Raw genomic sequence first — 18,609 nt, forward strand, 5'->3', positions numbered from 1 at the left:
CTAAAAATAAGATCTCACTGATCATCCTCATTTTTATTGTTCTGTCAAACTGCCTTTATTTGCAGCTCACAGTAATTATTAAAGAGACAATGACAAATTCCTGATGCAGCCTAGGGGTTAGAGAAGACAACTGGGCTTGAGTCCTTGGGTGACCTCCTGGCCCATTGAGGTCAATAGCAAAACTCCCATTTTGACTTCAGTTGGGCCAAGATTTTTCTGGATTCGATTCTATTCTCCTGCCACAGTTTTCCTGTGTGACTTTGAGAAAGTTATTTAGCCTCAACTCCTCCATTTATAAAATGGAGATGATGATAAAGCACAGAAGACTTGTGGCTTAGTTAATGTTTATAAATTGCCACGAACTCCTCCGATAAAAGGTACTAGGCAACAGCAAAGTAACGGAAGTCCTAAAAGCTTAAAAGCAAATGTGTTCCCTACAAATCTCTCTTCTTGGGATATGTTGATATGTTACTTGTTTTTATACTGTTTCAATGGGTCAACTTAGGATCATATGTATATATTTCAATTCTGCCTTTAAATCAGTTTATTTTAAAGTATTAACCCTATCCTTTTCTGTATGGAAGTTGACGTCTTTACCTGGCATAAATGTCATCAGGAGGAACCAGGTCCTGAAAGTATGGCAACTGGTACAGGTAAAGGGCAGCAAGGTGACCTGCACTGAAGACAGCCATCATCACACACAAACTGCTGAAGGTGACCACGGTAATGGGACGATGACAAGCCCACCAGGAGCACAGGCCCAGGAAGGTGAAAAAGTAGATTGCAGAAGTCACAGAAGGCAAAATTATACCTGGGGAGGGGAAATAGGCCATGAAAGGGCTTCTGTTCCACAGCAAACAGGATACACAGATCAGGCCAAAGTGGGTCCTCAACTGATGGACAGTGACCCCAACTAGTAAGAGAAGCCACTGCGAAAGTGCCATTGATTAATTTCCATATGAATAAAAATTAAGCAACCAGAACACAGTCTTAGGTGATGCCTTCAACCATCTTAACTAACTAGAAAAGAAAGTGAGACCCTCACGGTTTTCAGTGGGCCAAGGGACTTGCCCATTGCAGACAAATTCCCCTCTCCAACCTCCAATGAACAGCTGTGTAAAGGTCTCCCTGCAGCTCTGAAAAGGAAATTCTGCCCCATAAGTGATTACAATTTTGCAACAATAACCTATGGCAATAAAGGCTGACAACAACACAACAAGGCATAGATCAAACAAAAAATAATTGGGCAACAGGAAATAACCAGCAAGAACAGTTGGGTGATGAAGAGGATTGCTTCTAGCTGCTTGTCTTGTTTTTCATGCTTTGTTTACGGGATGGAGACTCTTACCTCCTTTTAACCTCCTGCTTTAACATTCTTACCTGCTAAGCCTAATAGAAGAGTTGCTACCACCTTTCCAGCACTTGTCAGGATGGCTTCAAATATGATTTTCAAGCCTGCTAGGAACGCAGTGACTTTCTGAACGAAACCTGGTTTTCGGTCACCTTCTTCTTTTCCCAAATCTTCTTCAGATAAACAGTCGGACTCTTCCTTGTCACTGTCCCCTGCTTCTGTTTCATAGTCCTGTGGAAACAAGAATGACTAAGCAAGATCTGAGCATGAAAACCAAGCTGTTGCTAGACGGATCCGAAACTCCTTGACTGCGCCATCTCAGTCATTAAGACGACTATGTTTTACAGCATGGATATGCTGCAGTGCAGAATTAGGCACAAAATCCTATTGAAAAAATAATGATCATGGCACATTTAAATCCCTAAATACTTCACTGAAACCATACAGTCTGAGGTGTGAACACTTGCTCCTGTGATCTCATCAGACTAGACAGACAGTCCTGAATAGGGAGAAAGCAAATCTCATGTCTGTGTACAGAAGGTAGGACTCACTCCACTGGCTTAGGGAGTGGAATTGTTTCTTTAGTTTCCTGCACAGCGGTCCCACTATGGAGCAGTCATCGGGTTTTGTTTCTGTAAGTGAATGTAATCCAGTGCCCATGTGGCTCCCCCCCACACAGCCCAATTCATTTTGTCTCATCTGAAAATGTCCAATGGTTTAGCCTGCTGAAGTCTTAATTCATGTAAGAGGATGCTGAACATACCATCTCCTCCTCATCATCATCGTCCTCATCCTCCACCTGCTCCCAGTCTTCAGCATGAAGCCGCATTTTGGGAATATGACGTTTCACCTGTTTTTTACAAAGCCTTATAACCATGAAGCCAATGAAAAACATTCCAATGTCAGGAACCAGGAGGCGGATGATATTTCCAGCATCAACTTTGCTGAGCCTGCAGAGTGGAAAGCACACGAGTGAAACATAAGGCTAGTGCTCGGAAATGACAGTCTAATTTTTCCAGATGTTCCTGTAATAATTAACCTGAAAACTAATCCCAGAAATGCATCTGTGCATTAAAAAAATGACCTAAGAATGAAGTGCACTTGGTTATCCTATTGCAATGTGCTTTATTGTAGTTTCTGTATTCCACAGCAGAGAACAATACCACATGATTAAATAGCAGGTAATATTACACTCAGATACTGAGCAGAATTTTTTAAGATGTCTTTTTTTCCACGATTGGCATTGAACATCTGCTGAAATGAAAAAATATAATCTTCAAATCTCTTCATAATTAACAGAATGTGAGCAAAGTAAGGGTTTTATTATAAACACAGCTTATAACGTTTGTAATGTAAAGAAAAGAATTGTTGATACTCTTATAACAAAAATCAATAAAAAAAATTTTACATACAAAGTCAACAGGTCACTGAACAATCAGCTTTAGAACACTGTCAAAATTACCAGCTCCGCTGATGTGTGTTTCATGTTCATTTAGTCTGCATCTCTGGTTCAAATGGTTGTAGGATTTGTAGTGTATTTTTTTTCAGAGCAAACTGTCAAGCCTGGCAAAGTGGAGACCTCTAAAAAAAATTTAATGGATTTTTTCCCCACACCAATAGGATAGAAAGGTTTTTACAGCTCTTTCAGATCAGCAAAAAAAGAGAGATCTCCCATATTAACAGACAACCCCATCTGCAACATCTAAGTGTATATTTAATTGACCATACTTGCTAAATCAACCACTAAAATGGATATTGCTCTTATTTTTAATTATAATACAATAGGACTTAAAGGCCTCAGTCAGACTCAGGTCCTCTGTGTGCTAGGTACTGTACAAACGTGATAAAGACACGGTCCCTACCCTAAAGAATTAATTCTCCCCTTCAAGATGTGCTCACATAGCTTGCAGAAGCATTGTAATTCCCTGCAATACCAGGTGTTCTCATGTATAATTTGGCGTTTTCTTACAGACCTAAACAAATCTGTGATATTATTATTAAGCATTCAATTTTCAGTGTCTATATCTTAAAAGAAGAGACAGCAACTGATATCCTACCTTAGAATTCCAAAATGACCAAGCACGTCCTCCCATCCATAGCCTACTAGAAAAGAACAAAGAGGCCTGTTAATAAACTGATTCCCTAATGTTTTCAAACCTAAACATTCATTCTCCTCAATAGGCTTGTGTCTCACTTTCCTGCCTGCATCCTTCTGGAAAGTAAATCTATAGACGGCGGAAATACTGCATACCATGCAGAACACTAAAATAGGGAGGGCTTTTGCTATTGTCTTCAGTGAGTGCAGTGTAACACCCCAAACCAAGATTCATTGACATGGATCACTTTATACGGCAACAAAACTGGGGTGACAGGAATCTGATCTATTTTACATTTAAAGAGTTTCAAAAGACTTCCAAAGAACACGCCTGCAAAATGCTTCGTCTGCACATGTAAAGCATGTGGGCCAAGATTTCCGAAGGGGACTAGCAATTGTGGGATTGAAGCACATGTTTAAATGCATTAGGGGCAGCTTCAGGAGCAATGCGAGCGGTATCTGAACAGCAACCTTTGAACCCAGGGTTTGTTTCAGCCCAGAGTAGAAATGCAATCAGAGGAGAAGTTGAGATCAATCAAAATCCTTTATAGCTCCTGGGTAATTGGATCCAGGTCCATCTCTAATGGTGGCATTCTGCTCCCGTAGATGAATTCCTTGGGCTCTTTACCATAGGATAAATTATTGCAGTGGAAATCAAATTTACCATTAGGTGGCAGGTAGTAGAATGCAATTTGAAACGCCACTTGGATCACAAGGAAAGTGAAGCTGGTGTAATTTATCGCTCTAAGGAGCTGCCGTGTGCCTCCTGAAAAATAAAATGCTGGCTTTGTTACAATAGCGCACCAAGTATCCTACAAAACATGTGACAAGCCAAGGTCCCTGCCGTAAGAGCTAACAGACTAAATCAGATGGATACAATGCATGGGGCAACAGCTCCCTGCCCTTCCCAACTGCACTGACAAAAACAGTTCCACCCACAGAAAGGCCAAACATCTGCCAGCCCAAGGCCAGTGATTGGGGCCAGCCCCCAGGGCTAACAAATAGAAAGATGTACAACTGCAGCTACACTCTTTCTACATCAAATAAAGGAAGTAAATAAGAACTTAGCACAATGTACCTCAATAGAATTCTACAAAGTGGAATCTACTTATTCAGTTAATTTCATTTGTCTGAACACAATATTCATAGTCTAGAATTTGAAGGCGGTCCCCTACCTTTCATTGTGACAGCTGTAGGCTTGGGGAACAGTGGAATAAGCAGTAGAAAGATGAGATAGGCCAGAGACAATCCATTGTATCTGAATGATATCGCTGTGAAATAATCAAACGTGACTTTAACTGAGACATAAACAGGAATAAAAATGAAGACGGTGTATGTATGTGTCATTAACACTGGATCAGTAGCGGAATTTTGATATTTTATTTCAAAGCTATCGCTCATTCCCTCTAACTTCTAACCATAAGACTACTCCACTCTTCGGTACAAGAGCCATGACTATGTATTCTGCTATTTTGCTCTGCTTCTTGCTGCTTTGATTTTATTTTTTACCCCTTGTTATCTCTTCAGTGAATCATTCTCAGACTCATTTTTCTTCTTTATTACTATTCTCGTGGACCCTCAATATCCTAGGTGCTCTGCAGACATATAGCAAGATACACTCCCATTCCTAAAGTGCTTACAGTGTAAAGAGACAAACACAGGGGGAAAGATAGAGGATGTTTCAGTGGCTAGGACACTAGCCTGGGACTCAGCAGTTCCCTACTCTGCCACAGACTTCCTGTGTGACCTTGAGCAACTCACTTAGTCTCTGCTTTAATTCCTCATCTGTAAAATGGGCATAATAACACTGCCCTACCTAACAGGGGTATCGTGAGGATAAATACATTAAAGACACTTTGTTGCTCAGATAGCTTGCTAATGGAAGCCATATGAGTATTGGTGGTAGATATGAAGGGTCCTGGAAAGGGATAAAACATGCTCTAGGATCAAAGTGATGATCACTTGAATTATCACATGAATCAGTACCATTGCGTAATTAAGGCTCTGTTGTGGCCTGTTGTCATAGTGCAGATTAAATGTCTTTATAATGTATGAAAAATGATTATCCTTACCACACTTACAGCAGTCACTCTTAGGATAAAGATTTAATCATAAGTAATCAGATGTATGAACTGTGGGTAGGTATAGGTTTGTATTGGCAGGGAATATGTTGTGGTGGCAAGTAGGAGGGGAATATGGATGAGTATGTGGTTGTGAATCTAGAGTTAGGGTTGATTTGGATGCAAATGTTTCCTTTGCTAGGGATTTTTAAGATTTTTGTATTGTATTGTGATTGTATTGATGAGAAATGGGCTTGAAGCATGCTTGACTTTAATGAAGGGTTTTTTTTGAGGAGTGGAGCTATAACTATTCCCATGTACCCCTCTGTCTAGAAACACAGCATATAATCCTGCACTTCTTATAACAGCTTGCACTGAAATCAAAGGGACCCTTGTGTTATGAAAGAGTTCGGGAATTGACCACTAAACTTTAAAATCTCAAACCTCTATTTCAAGGAAATTGTCAATAACACATGCAAACCATTGAAAATGTGCAATTCATTTAATCAGCTATAAAACTAATATTACCAGATTAAAAAACAACAACAACAAATTGGCCAGCTTTGCAATGCAAAATATTGTTGCTATGGAAATTCACCTTTCAAGCATTGTATTTGGAAAAGAAACCTAGATTATAAACCCTACAAAGAAATGTATAATCCAGACAAATTTTATATGTAGTAAATATTATGAAAACAGTAATGTAGTTGCAGGCTTCTATTTTCAAGGATTGCTTACTTATAGAGGATGTAGGACAAAGCTGCAATTAATCTTTAGCTGATATATTTTTATGATCAGTTAACCCTAATATAAACTTGTACTATTATACGCTAAATTTCCTAAATGTAGTCTCTCTCTCTGTAAATGTACAATATTACTGAGTACATTAAATACAAAGTGTTTTTCAAAACAAAAATGTACAACAATAAGAAATCAAGCCACGATAAGAAAATATGAATTTAGGAGAGCAGGTTTGCCTCATGCCGTAAAGACAAAGCTATCTGAATTGGAACCTGTGTATGAAATTGACTACTAGAGTAGAACAACGAAAGAAAATATTTTGTCCATGCGTTTTTGCCAGGATAGTGTTATATGATTAAAACTTAAGAGATATAGTAGCTGTACAAAAACAATAAGATCTCAGGAGGATAAATTAAATTATAAATGGATAAATTAAATTATAATAATATACTGCAATTTTATCAATTCACATTTTATAATCAGGGCCTTCATTAGAAGAATACACTAAGCAGACCTTCACTAAAAAAGCAGACCTATCAACTGAGCAAAACAGGATTTAATCCGAGAGCCCCTCAAAGCAGGGGCCATGATATTTTGGTAGTGATCCTTCATTGCAAAACAATTTTCTCTAAAAGTATTATCCATCAGGAAGATATTTTGGAGAATAGAGAGAACATCTTCCAAGATGTCCCGAAACATACATACATGTATTACTTACCACCATAGCACTTGAATACAAGATGCAGGAAAATGTAATGTGTTTTCCATCTTCTGTAAATTAATAATCCCACACTATAAATAGGTGGTTGCCTAGTATTCTTCCCCACCTGAAGTATGTGATGTTCTATCCAATGCAATACAATTGTATTTTATATAGTATCTCTCGTTCAAATTATAGCCAAATGAGTTTTCTAAAACCAACTTGTTAAAACTTCTTTCTTTTAGTTCTCATACTGTTTTTGGTTGAATTTTAAATGAATTTGGCCACTTTCATCCCTGGTCTAGATTTACTGTCCTCCATGGAATTACATCAAAGATAAATTTTGCCCACTTTTCATACCATCTTGATACATTACTCTTTAAACATGAATGGAAATTTTCTTACCTGCTATCAAGGAAAATGGCAAAACTAATCTGAAAAGCAGCCCACAGGCTAAATTATTCGCCATGCTCTTCTCTCCTCAGGGTGTTGCCGGGAACTGGGAGGCATCCACAAACTCTGGTTCAACACTGGTGGCCTATGTTGTCTGAGAAGAGGAGTGACCTTACAATAAGCCTTTCCTGACTTCTATCCCTTTCTGTTTGTCCTTTTTAAATGTAAACCCAAAACCTTACAAAACTGCATTAAAAATGTGATCAGCGAGGCAATCGATTTCTGAGTAAGAAATTGTTACAGCAACCAGAAGGCTAAGATCAGGGACTTGTCCAGTAATCCTCATTTTTCTCTGAGATGGGAACTATTGATCCCTTCTTTCTTTCCCACTTTAATCCAGCCTTTTTCTCTTTAGTGCTGAACAAGTATTCTTAAACTTGGCTGTCAGAGCTACATTGATCTTTCTTTCCAAAGTCTCCTTGCTTGTTGCTTTCCAGGTCCTAATAGGTAGTCAGACTAGAAACTATCCTCTAAACTGCAATTAGGAATTTTTCCCCCAAACCCAAGTATTATAGATGGTTTCTTTGTGAGTTTGTTTCTCTTTCCTGCTGAATTGCCAGTAGCCATTGAAAGTTTAACCTGGATTACAAGCCAAATACAACCAATTGTATATTGAAGAATAAAGTACCTCCTTGTATATGCTTAGCAAAAAGCGTAGTTAGTCAAGGAAAGAGATTTCAAAGGTACAGAGAGGTCTAAGCAGAAATCCAAATGTTTTACAATCCAGCACATATTTTTTTACACAGCTCTATCTCTTGTTTGTTTAAAAACAAGTATAAATTACAATATTAGTTGCAACATTGCCACATTTTTCACTGAGGCTGTACAGTGCAGGGGGCTGGACTTGATGACCTCTCAAGGTACCTTCTAGCCCTACATTTCTATGAATATGGTGCTGACATTGTCTTGATCTTGATGTCAATCTCTACATCTTCCTCAAATGTTGAAGAATATCCAAGAAAGAAGACAACATAAGCGAATCATTAGCAATATTTATAAAAAGCAGTCAGTGTATCTGGGCTAACGTATGTCTTAGGTTTGTGTGTGATCTGTGTGTTTTGGCCATCGTTTTCTTTGAAAATCACAATAGTTTAGTAAATACGATGACATTCATTTTATATGATAGCAATTTTCAGTCAGCATTTCTCCCTGCTTCTCTAGCTTTGCTGTTGTTCCATGGATTTAACACTAGATTATTCTCTAACTTTGATGTATTGCTTCATAGGCTGTGAAAATAACTAGGGCTATCAAGCGACAAAAAAAATTAATTGTGATTAATCACACTGTTAAACAATACTAGAATACCATTCATTTAAATATTTTGGATGTTTTCTACATTTTCAAATAAAAGTGTACTGTGCACACTTTATATTTATTTTTTATTACAATTATTTGCACAGTAAAAAAACAAAAGAAATAGTATTTTTCAGTTCACCTAATACAAATACTGTAGTGCAATCTCTTTATCATGAAAGTTGAACTTACAAATGTAGAATTATGTACAAAAAAACCAGCATTCAAAAATAAAACAATGTAACATTTTAGAGCCTGCAAGTCCACTCAGTCCTACTTCTTATTCAGCCAATGGATCAGAAAACAAGTTTGTTTACATTTGCAGGGGATAATGCTGCCCGCTTCTTGTTTACAATGTCACCTGAAAGTGAGAACAGGCATTCTCATGGCCGTGGTGTAGCCGGTGTCGCAAGATATTTACGTGCCAGATGTGCTGCAGATTCGTATATCCCTTCATTCTTCAACCACCATTCCAGAGGACATGCGTCCATGCTGATGACAGATTCTGCTTGATAACAATCCAAAGCATTGCGGACTGATGCATATTCATTTTCATTATCTGCGTCAGATGCCACCAGCAGAAGATTGATTATCTTTTTTGGTGGTTCGGGTTCTGTAATTTCCGCATCAGAATGTTGCTCTTTTAAGATTTCTGAAAGCATGCTCTACACCTCGTCCCTCTCAGATTTTGGAAGGCACTTCAGATTCTTAAACTTCAGGTCGAGTGCTGTAGCTATCTTTAGAAATCTCACATTGGTACCTTCTTTGCGTTTTGTCAAATCTGCAGTGAAAGTATTCTTAAAATGAACAACATGTGCTGGGTGGTCATCCGAGACTGCTATAACATGAAATATATGGCAGAATGTGGGTAAAACAGAGCAGGGGATATACAATTCTCCCCTAATGCGTTCAGTCAATAATTTAATTAATGCATTTTTTTTAACGAGCATCATCAGCATGGAAGCATGTCCTCTGGAATGGTGGCCGAAGCACGAAGGGGCATACGAATGTTTAGCATATCTGGCACGTAAATACCTTGCAATGCCAGCTACAAAAGTGCCAATCAAATGCCTGTTCTCCCTTTCTGGTGACATTGTAAATAAGAAGAGAGCAGCATTATCTCCTGTAAATGTAAGCAAACTTGTTTGTCTTAGCGATTGGGTGAATAAGAAGTAGGACTGAGTGGACTTGTAGGGTCTAAAGTTTTACATTGTTTTGTTTTGGAGTGCAGTTATGTAACAAAAAAAATCTACATTTGTAATTTGCACTTTCACGACAAAGAGATTGCCCTACAGTACTTGTATGAATTGAAAAATACTATATCTTTTGTTTATCATTTTTACACTGCAAATATTTGTAATAAAAAAGAATATACACTTTGATTTCAATTACAACACAGAATACAATACATATGAAAATGTAGAAAAACATCCAAAATATTTAATAAATTTCAAATTGTATTCTATTGATTCACAGTGCGATTAACACTGCGATTAATCGCGATTAATTTTTTTAATTAATCGCGTGAGTTAACTGTGATTAACCGACAGCCCTAAAAATAACACACACCCTTGTGAGACATAGGTGCACAATGCAATGATCCAGATCCTCACTTACTAGCATTTGGCATTACTCCGTTGACTTCAATGGAGCTATGCCAATTTGCATCGCTTAGACCAGGGGTAGTCAATAGGCAGACTACGGGCCAAATCCAGATCACCAGATGCTTTTGAACAGACCCTGAAATATTTTTATTTACTTATTATTATCATTGTTGTTGTTGATTATTTTCTCTGGAGTCTGGACCTTGATTAGATCTTGACCCAGAAATGTGGACCTTCACAAAAAATAGACTACCCCCGGCGTAGACTCTGAAGACTTGTCTACACTTAAAACACTACAGGAGTGCAGCTGCAGTGCTGCCACTGCACCACTGTGACACATCAGTGACAGGAGGGGTTCTTGTAGGTAATCCACTTCCTCAGGAGGTGGCAGCTAAGTCAACCGAAGAATTCTTCTGTGGCCTCAACGCTGCTAAAGATAATTCACGCGTCCACCAAAAAAGCAATTATAAGCCATTTTGAGATTGGCACTGGGTGTGCATGGCCCCTTTATAGGACATTAACATTATATTTAGCTTAAAAAGAGAATTAATTACATGGTAAAACAGAACTCCCTTTACAGAGACCATCCAGAAGGCTGTGACATGTTTGTACTAGTCAGCAAATAATACAGGTGGCCACCCGGAGTTCCTTCTAGTGCTCTGCATATGCACATTATCCCCACTCTCTAATGGCTTTAGATAAGGGACTGGTGCCTTAATTGAATAATCTGGGCTGGAGGGTGGGGGTTGTCAGTGTCTCTGCAGGACATCAATCCCTTTCAGGTATTTCTGAAGTTCTATTTGCATGAATGTGTCAGTTAGGAGACTAAACTGAATGCACGTATCTGTTTATGTATTTTAACTCTAAAGTTGCTCTACTCTAAAGACTATATTCAATCCTATAAACTTGTCTGTTTCACATGGAGACTGTCTAGTAGTTAACAGTGTTCTACCTTTAAATCCTTCTGGAAAGATCATTACATGGGGATAGCTCCTTGGCACCAGCTGTCGGAAGAAACATTTTGATAATGGCAGTGGAGGTAAATGACTATCAGCAAAACAGTAAAGCTCATCAAGTCCTCCTTTGCCAGCGCAGGAAACTCAGCACTTAAGATGTATTTGACATCATAGAAAGGAAAGCAAATTTTAAAATGGCATGGAAAATAAAGGATCTCGTATTATGTAGAGATAAAGAGACAGCTAAACTGATGACCGGATAATATAGTCTAAAATATAGATGTCAGCCCTTACGTGCCCTGCAGTTTCTAGAAACTATTGGGCTATTTTGCCTTCATTTTTTATCTATGCAACCCCATTGACCTCAGCCTAACCTTCAACTCAGGCCAGTGGGGTTAATGGTTGAAGTGGCCTTCTGTAGAATAATGCAAAACCTAAAGGCCCAGACTTACAGAATTGTGTGCACATCTGAGTGCCTAATTTCTACAAGTTTGTGGCAAATGGCTGGATAAGTGTGTGCAGTGCTGGAAAACAGGCCCATAGTAAGCTTTTGATGCCCATATATAGGATAAATCTATATGGTACATTCTCTTAAATTATTTGTTTCTTATGTCTACGTATAGAAACCTGAAGGCTTGTGTAGCATAAGTGTAAAGTGCTTTGGTGGATTGGGTTGTTTTTTGTGTTTAATTCTCTTCTCTTGCAAAACAATTATAGAACTGTAGAAGTTAGACTTGGAAAATACTCAGTCTTTTCCCCATGGCAGTGCATCAAGAATGACACATCCAGACTATATCATCAACAGAAAACATGCTATGATTAAGTTCTTTACAAAGGCTTTTCAGTTCTAGCAGTGAATGAATAATAAATACAGGTCTTCAAGAGAGGTGGTATGGTCTAGTGAAGTCAACAGCACTTTGCCAGACAGACCCCAATGTAACTGGAAGCAGAATTTGGCCCCTTGAAGAGAAGCATACTATTGATTATGTTATAATTAATTACAAAAAATTCAATATCAGGGTAAGGGATTTCTAAGAGTAATATTGGAGAAGAAGTTTTGTCTTATGGTTAAGGCACTCAAGAGACCTGAGTTCAGGTCCTAGCTATTTTCTGGGTGACCTCGGCCAGTCACTTAATCTCTCTGCACCAGTTCCCCTTAAAATAGGGATAATAATCTTTCCTCTGTCTATCTTGTCTACTTAGATTGTAAGATCTCTAGGGCAAGGACTGTCCCTTACTACTGTATGTGTAGTACAGGGCTTAGCACAATCTTGGCTATCCTTGACAATCCTGATCTTGGCTGGGCTCTCTACACAAATAGTAACATACGCTTTTAGGTATTGTCATTAGATCTTGAATTCTGTCCACCATGATATTCGCTTGCGTTGCCCCCTGGGTTTGTAGACTTTGAAAGGGGAAGGTAAGCTTCTTTTTTTAAAGCCTTTGTAGGCTTATGAAATGAAGACAGACTTCCAGCCAGACAAATGTGTGGAGTCTGTGTCTAGGGTGTGAGAAAACCAACTAATCATCCCCACTGAAAACTGAAGTAACATTATAGTTTTCCGTGTCCTTTTGGAAAGCATCTAGAATGATGTGCTAATGAGAGAGGGTTGCTTTTGAAACCTTATTTTACCATTCCTGCAGTGTCATGTATAGGTTCGGTGGCTGTGTCTTCACTGAAAAAAATAGACATGGGGTTTTTTTTTTTACATCAGAATAGCTATCGTGATTCAAAATCTTAGTAGACACAAAACACTGTAGTTCTTACTCTGATGTAGCTAGTGAAGGTAAAACTACCTGTGACTTGTCTCTTAGCTAACTTGATGTAAACTTCTCTATCTCATTGTAGAAACACATTCTTTTGCAGTGAAGTCATAGCTTAAGGTTCTCACCTAGTTTAAAAGAAAATTCTGCAGTGATTTATTTGTGAAATTCATGGCTTGCTAGAGTGGCAGGGCACTGAAGACCAGAATAAATATTGTGTCCTAAGTAAGGCATAGTTAGCATAAGGAACCAGAAACTCCTCAATTTTAAACCTGTCCTGACACTGACAGACACTCTTTGTGTATTTTGGAATCATATAACGTCTCAGCATCTGGTTCCCCTCTGTGATATGGAAATAATAATATTCACCTGCCTATGAGGTTGGGTAATGTTTGGAATAATGATAGGCCTTGGCTACACTTACCGGCAAGTTCGACGGCTGGAAATCGAACTTCTGGGTTCGACTTATCGCGTCTAGTCTGGACGCGATAAGTCGAACCCGGAAGTGCTCGCCGTCGACTGCGGTACTCCAGCTCGCCGAGAGGAGTACCGCGGAGTCGACGGGGGAGCCTGCCTGCCGAGTGTGGACCAAGGTAAGTTTGAACTAATTCGAAATAAGGTACTTCGAACTTCAGCTACGTTATTCACGTAGCTGAAGTTGCGTACCTTAGTTCGAATTAGGGGGGGTAGTGTAGACCAAGCCTTAGTTACTAATTATGAAAATTTCTATAATGTGTTTTTTCCCCAAATTTTTAGGGAAAAGGGCAATTTTGGTCGGTTGTTTTTTTCGGTTTTGTGAACATTTTCTCAAAAAATTGATTATATTTTCCAACCAGTTCTAGAACAGATGGCTTTATTCCCATTATGGATACATCTTTTGGCAATCATTTCTTTCAATATGGGACAATAACATTTCTTGCTTACAGCATAGAAAGTAAGAGAAAAGTTCTCTGTGGGTACGTCTACACTCCAATAAAAGACCCATGGCAAGGCTGCTGCTGGCCCAGGTCAGCTGACTCGGGCTCATGATGCTTGGGGTGCAGGGCTCAGAAATGATGAGGATGTCACAAGCACTTCACAGTCTCCAAAGGGCGTTACAAATAAGAAGCTTGAGGAACCCCATTTTCTCCACGGACTTGCCAATCCTTCCCTGGAGGCTCTTCCGTGCAGTCCATCTGAGACCCACCTTACTAGCATCACTTTTTAGACCAACCGAGGCACTCCCTCCTACCCAAACATGAACATGCCCCTGGGACAGTGCTTCTCCCTTTTCTCTAATCAGAGAAAAAGAGATCAGGACCAGCAGTTACTGAATTCTTGTTTGGTAGAAATCATCAGGAAGATGGAAGCTATAAGAAAGTATGGTGAGAACAGCAAAATGCAACCTTGATTGGGGAAATGAGAAGCAATGTGAAATGTTTCCCTAAACCTTTTTTTCTTTTAATTCCAGTGGAAAAAAAATCATATAAACCAATGAACATTCTGCAGCCGTATTTGAAGCCCAAATATTGCAACATTGGCTAATGTCTGAGAACCCGCCCGGTGTCTGAATCAATTAGAAACGGGATGTGAAAGAGCAGAGAGAAACGCGACTAGTAAAGAAACAGCACAAATAATGAGATGTAAATTAGGTTTTTTAAATATTTCCATTTTAATACAGGAAGTGTCATTAGCAATTTGCAAAAATAAATAACCTAAATAAAGTGTTTTTAAACGTATCCCTGTCCCTTTAACTCTTACTTCGCTCGCTATAGTACAGCACGGAGTTGTAATATTGCCAAGAGGACCATGCAAGCCATTACAGTAGTAATAATGAACAGGAGCTCTCTGTAAACTTGAAAGCTTGTCTCTCTCACCAACAGAAAATACTACCTCACCTACCTTGTCTCCCTATTACAGCAGTGACATCTAGAGGATGAGAACTGCCTGCATTGTCTACATCTTTGTATACAGTGAGATCAATGATATTCTTTCCAAACCCTGGGCCAAATTCTGCTGCCAATTAATCGCAGTTGACACAGGTGTAAATAAGTGAAAACAAAATTTTGCTCCATGTAAGTCTAATAATCCACAGAGAAAACGCTTTGACTTTATGCTTCTCAATTCATCATAGTTCCATATTTAATTAACGATCAAGTTAGCGCTGCTACTGCAAACAATAAAAGAACAAAATCACCATTCTTCCTTCCATAGACAATGCATGCATAACTCCAACGATATCAATGTATCCTTGCTCCAACATGAAGCTGCAGAACTGGAATTAATTTGTAAACTGAATACCATCAGATTAGGCCTGAATAAATACTGGGAGTGGTTGGGTCATTACAAAACCTAAACTTAATTTCCCCAATACTAATTTCTCCCTACTGTTACTCACACCTTCTTGTCAACTGTCTGTAATGGGCCACTCTCCTACCACTTCAAAAATTATTTTTCCTTCCTTGGTATCCTGTTGTTAATTGATTTATCTCGTTAGATTGACCTAACACTTGGTAAAGCACCCCCTTCCTTTCATGTATTTGTACCTACTCCTGTATTTTTTACTTCATACATCTGATGAAGTGGGTTCTAGCCCATGAAAGCTTATGCCCAAATAAATAAATCTAAAATACCACAAGTACTCCTCAGTTTTTTGGGTTTGTTTTTTGTTGTTGTTGTTGTTGTTGTTGTTGTTGTTTTTTTTGCTGATACAGACTAACACAGCTACCACTGAAACCTGAAATTTTCTGAGCAGGGAAACTATCTGCTGCTGCTTGTTTCTAATGTGTTCAGGAAAACAGCAGTTTGTGTAAATAAACAAGATAACGTCAAAGAATTTAACTGACTCATATTGTTGATTTCTCTTCCTAGTGGAATACCCCTGCAAGGCGTGAATGTTGGCTAACCACTTGGGCCATACAGGCAACATTACTTAATGTGGACAGTCAGTAAAATTCCTGTGTGTACTTACAATTTTTAACAAGGTTAAATATTACTAATGTGAATCAATCTCTCTTGTGCCTGAGCAGAGAGCTCAAACAATCCTCAGTTGCAGACTTGCCCTGTGTCCCCGTTCCAGCTGTTCGACACCATTTCAGCAACAACATTCAACCCCCTCATGCAACCAACAGCAGCTCCTCCATATAAAATCCATGGGTTTTTAGGGCTCTGCGGGCTCTTCGGGGGCAGGACAGTGAAACAAGGACGGAGGTGCAGCTGTGACTGCTCTCAGATATCCTAGTCTTCTGAATCCTTTGAAATCTGCCATATAGAATACTGCATTCTCTTACAAAGAGCCCCAGGGCACCCAGAGTCCCCTATTCATGGCAGCTCCAGCTCTTGATCTTGGCTTTTAGGTCCCATTTGTGCCCTAGTGGGTTGAGCACGGGACTGGGACTCAGAAGACCTGGTGTCTATTCCTGGCTCTGCCACTCGCCTGCTGGACAAGTCATTTCACCACCACATGTCTCAGTTTCCCCATCTGTCAAATGGGGATAATGATACTGACCTCCCTTGCAAGGTGCTTGGCGAGCTACTGATGAAAAGGGTTATAGAAGAGCTAAGAATTGTTATTGTTTTATTTTATTATGGCATAGAGTCTTACAATAGGAGGGCTGGCAGGATTGCCCCAATGCCCACAATGGGTGCACTAGTGCTCTTCATCTCCAGTCCCAGAGCTCCATGGATTTGGTCTCATGATGCCTGGGAGAATGCAAGATTCCTTCTTTGGAGGAACTCATGTCTTTTCACGATAGGGTGACCATACATTCCGTGTTGGCCGGGACAGTCCCCTTTTTAACCCCTGTTCTGGGGGTCCCGATTTTTTTTTGGTAAAACGGTGCATTTGTCCTGTTTGGTCTTGCCCACTGATGATCAGTTGGCAAGAGCAAATGGGACAAATACACAATTTTGCAAAAAAAGTGGGGTGTGCCCCCCTAGGGGGGGTGCGGAGGAACATTCCACGGGGTGAGCAGCTATGTTAGCCCCGTGGGCGAGCAGTGATGCTAGGCAGCTCAAACCAGCCCCACATGGGCCAGCTCCACATGGGGGTGGGGGAAGCTTGGGCCAGCAACTTGGGGGGGATGCTTGGGCAAGCCCTGCGTGGTGTCCTATTTTCCCTTTGGGAAATATGGTCACCCTATTTTATAATCATCTTTCATTATGAAAGTATGTTCCTGCCATTTTTTTTTTTCATTTAAGTTCAGTGTGCATGAGAACAACAGAGACTAACAGGCAAAGTTAGGCTGGCCTCACACTTCAGCATGAACTGTTAACCTTCCAGCGGCTCAGAGAAATGGGGAAATCTTTACTGGTAGAACTTTAACTACCTAATCACTCTTGAGTAAACTGGCTGCTATTTTTAAAGCATTGGAAGATAAGCTAATTCTCCATTAAATTATTCCAAAGACTAAACAGGACAAACTGCCTTTAAAGTCAAAGGGCACAGTTGTTGTTTTTTTTTTTTTAATTATTATTATTAAGGGAATTTTGTTGGAAGGCGCAAGCTAAGATATTGTTGCCCCTTGACCCAAGCAGGTAGCCAATACTTGGGGCCTTGCCAGGTTGTTTCCATTAGAACGAGAAATTGCTGAGAGTCAAGTATTCCTTTTGTGCAATCCTATTTATTTACAAAGAATGTTCATGAAGTTGTGTTTCCCTGAACACAACAGGAACAAACAGCCGACAGTGTCCCTGTTCAGAAGCCCAACTCCAGTCAGTGCAATGCTCCAAAGCACGCGTGCACACACACACACACACACACACACACACACACACACACACACACTGTACTGGTACAGATGTACTGCTGCAGCGCGAATGCTGACGACACTCTATGCTGATGGGAGAGAGTTTCTCCTGATGGCATAAATAACCCACCTCTGCGAGCGGCATAAGCTGTGCATACAAACGCTTATGTCGGTGTAACTTATGTCACTCGGGGGTGTGTGTGGAATATTCACACCCCTGAGCGACATAAGTTATGCCGATATAGGCTGTAGGGTAGACATAGCCACAGTCTCTTTGTGCTCATGCACCCCAGCCCCTGCACTTGCAAATAGTCTCCAGGGAAACTCTTTGGGCTGCCTGGTTCAGCTTCTACTGAGGTCTTCTTCTTCTACTGAGGCCACCTGGAGCAGCCAGCAGAGAGAGAAATCATCACGGGGCTGGGGACACCCCTGCTGGTGTCTCCTATCCAGCAGCAAGTTCAGCTGCTAGGCCTGGCTGGGCTGGGAGCAGGGAGGACAGGACTTCCTCTTCCCCTGCAAGGAGCAGCTGAGGCTGGGTCAGACCCATGCCCGGGTCCCTCCCACTCATCACTGTGGTGAAGTGGCTGGACTATAGAACTGGGAGATACTTTCCCCCGAGGAAGGGGGGAAACACCTCCGTGCAGCCTGTCGCCTGTGCTGCCCAGTGCCATGCTGGAGCCTACACATTTATTTATTGACAAATTTGCAGAATTTTAAAATATTTTGCACAGTTTTTTTTTTTCAGGCACAGAATTCCCTCTGGAGTACATATTGTAGAGAAAGCGGCTATTTGTACAAAAAGAAAGACATGATTGCCTGAGATGAGATTGTCTTGACCCACAACAATACATAATTTGGAAAACAG

The 18,609-nt window shown here is 40.0% G+C and overlaps 1 protein-coding gene across 1 annotated transcript in view; it reads right to left on the reverse strand.

The window, feature by feature from the left end:
• Positions 1-10,323, reverse strand: part of LOC112059223 (piezo-type mechanosensitive ion channel component 2-like) — a 67,834-nt gene extending 57,511 nt beyond the window's left edge. The window contains exons 1-7 of the mRNA XM_065565237.1: positions 10,311-10,323; positions 9,115-9,252; positions 4,622-4,744; positions 3,409-3,451; positions 2,115-2,301; positions 1,381-1,582; positions 598-811 (exon numbers count right to left, since the gene is read on the reverse strand). Of these exons, the coding sequence (XP_065421309.1) occupies positions 598-811; positions 1,381-1,582; positions 2,115-2,301; positions 3,409-3,451; positions 4,622-4,744; positions 9,115-9,252; positions 10,311-10,323 (920 nt within the window). The remainder of the gene's footprint in view (positions 1-597; positions 812-1,380; positions 1,583-2,114; positions 2,302-3,408; positions 3,452-4,621; positions 4,745-9,114; positions 9,253-10,310) is intronic.
• Positions 10,324-18,609: the final 8,286 nt, after the last annotated feature.

Source organism: Chrysemys picta, chromosome 13 (assembly GCF_011386835.1).
Source record: "Chrysemys picta bellii isolate R12L10 chromosome 13, ASM1138683v2, whole genome shotgun sequence".
Lineage (NCBI taxonomy): Eukaryota > Metazoa > Chordata > Testudines > Emydidae > Chrysemys > Chrysemys picta.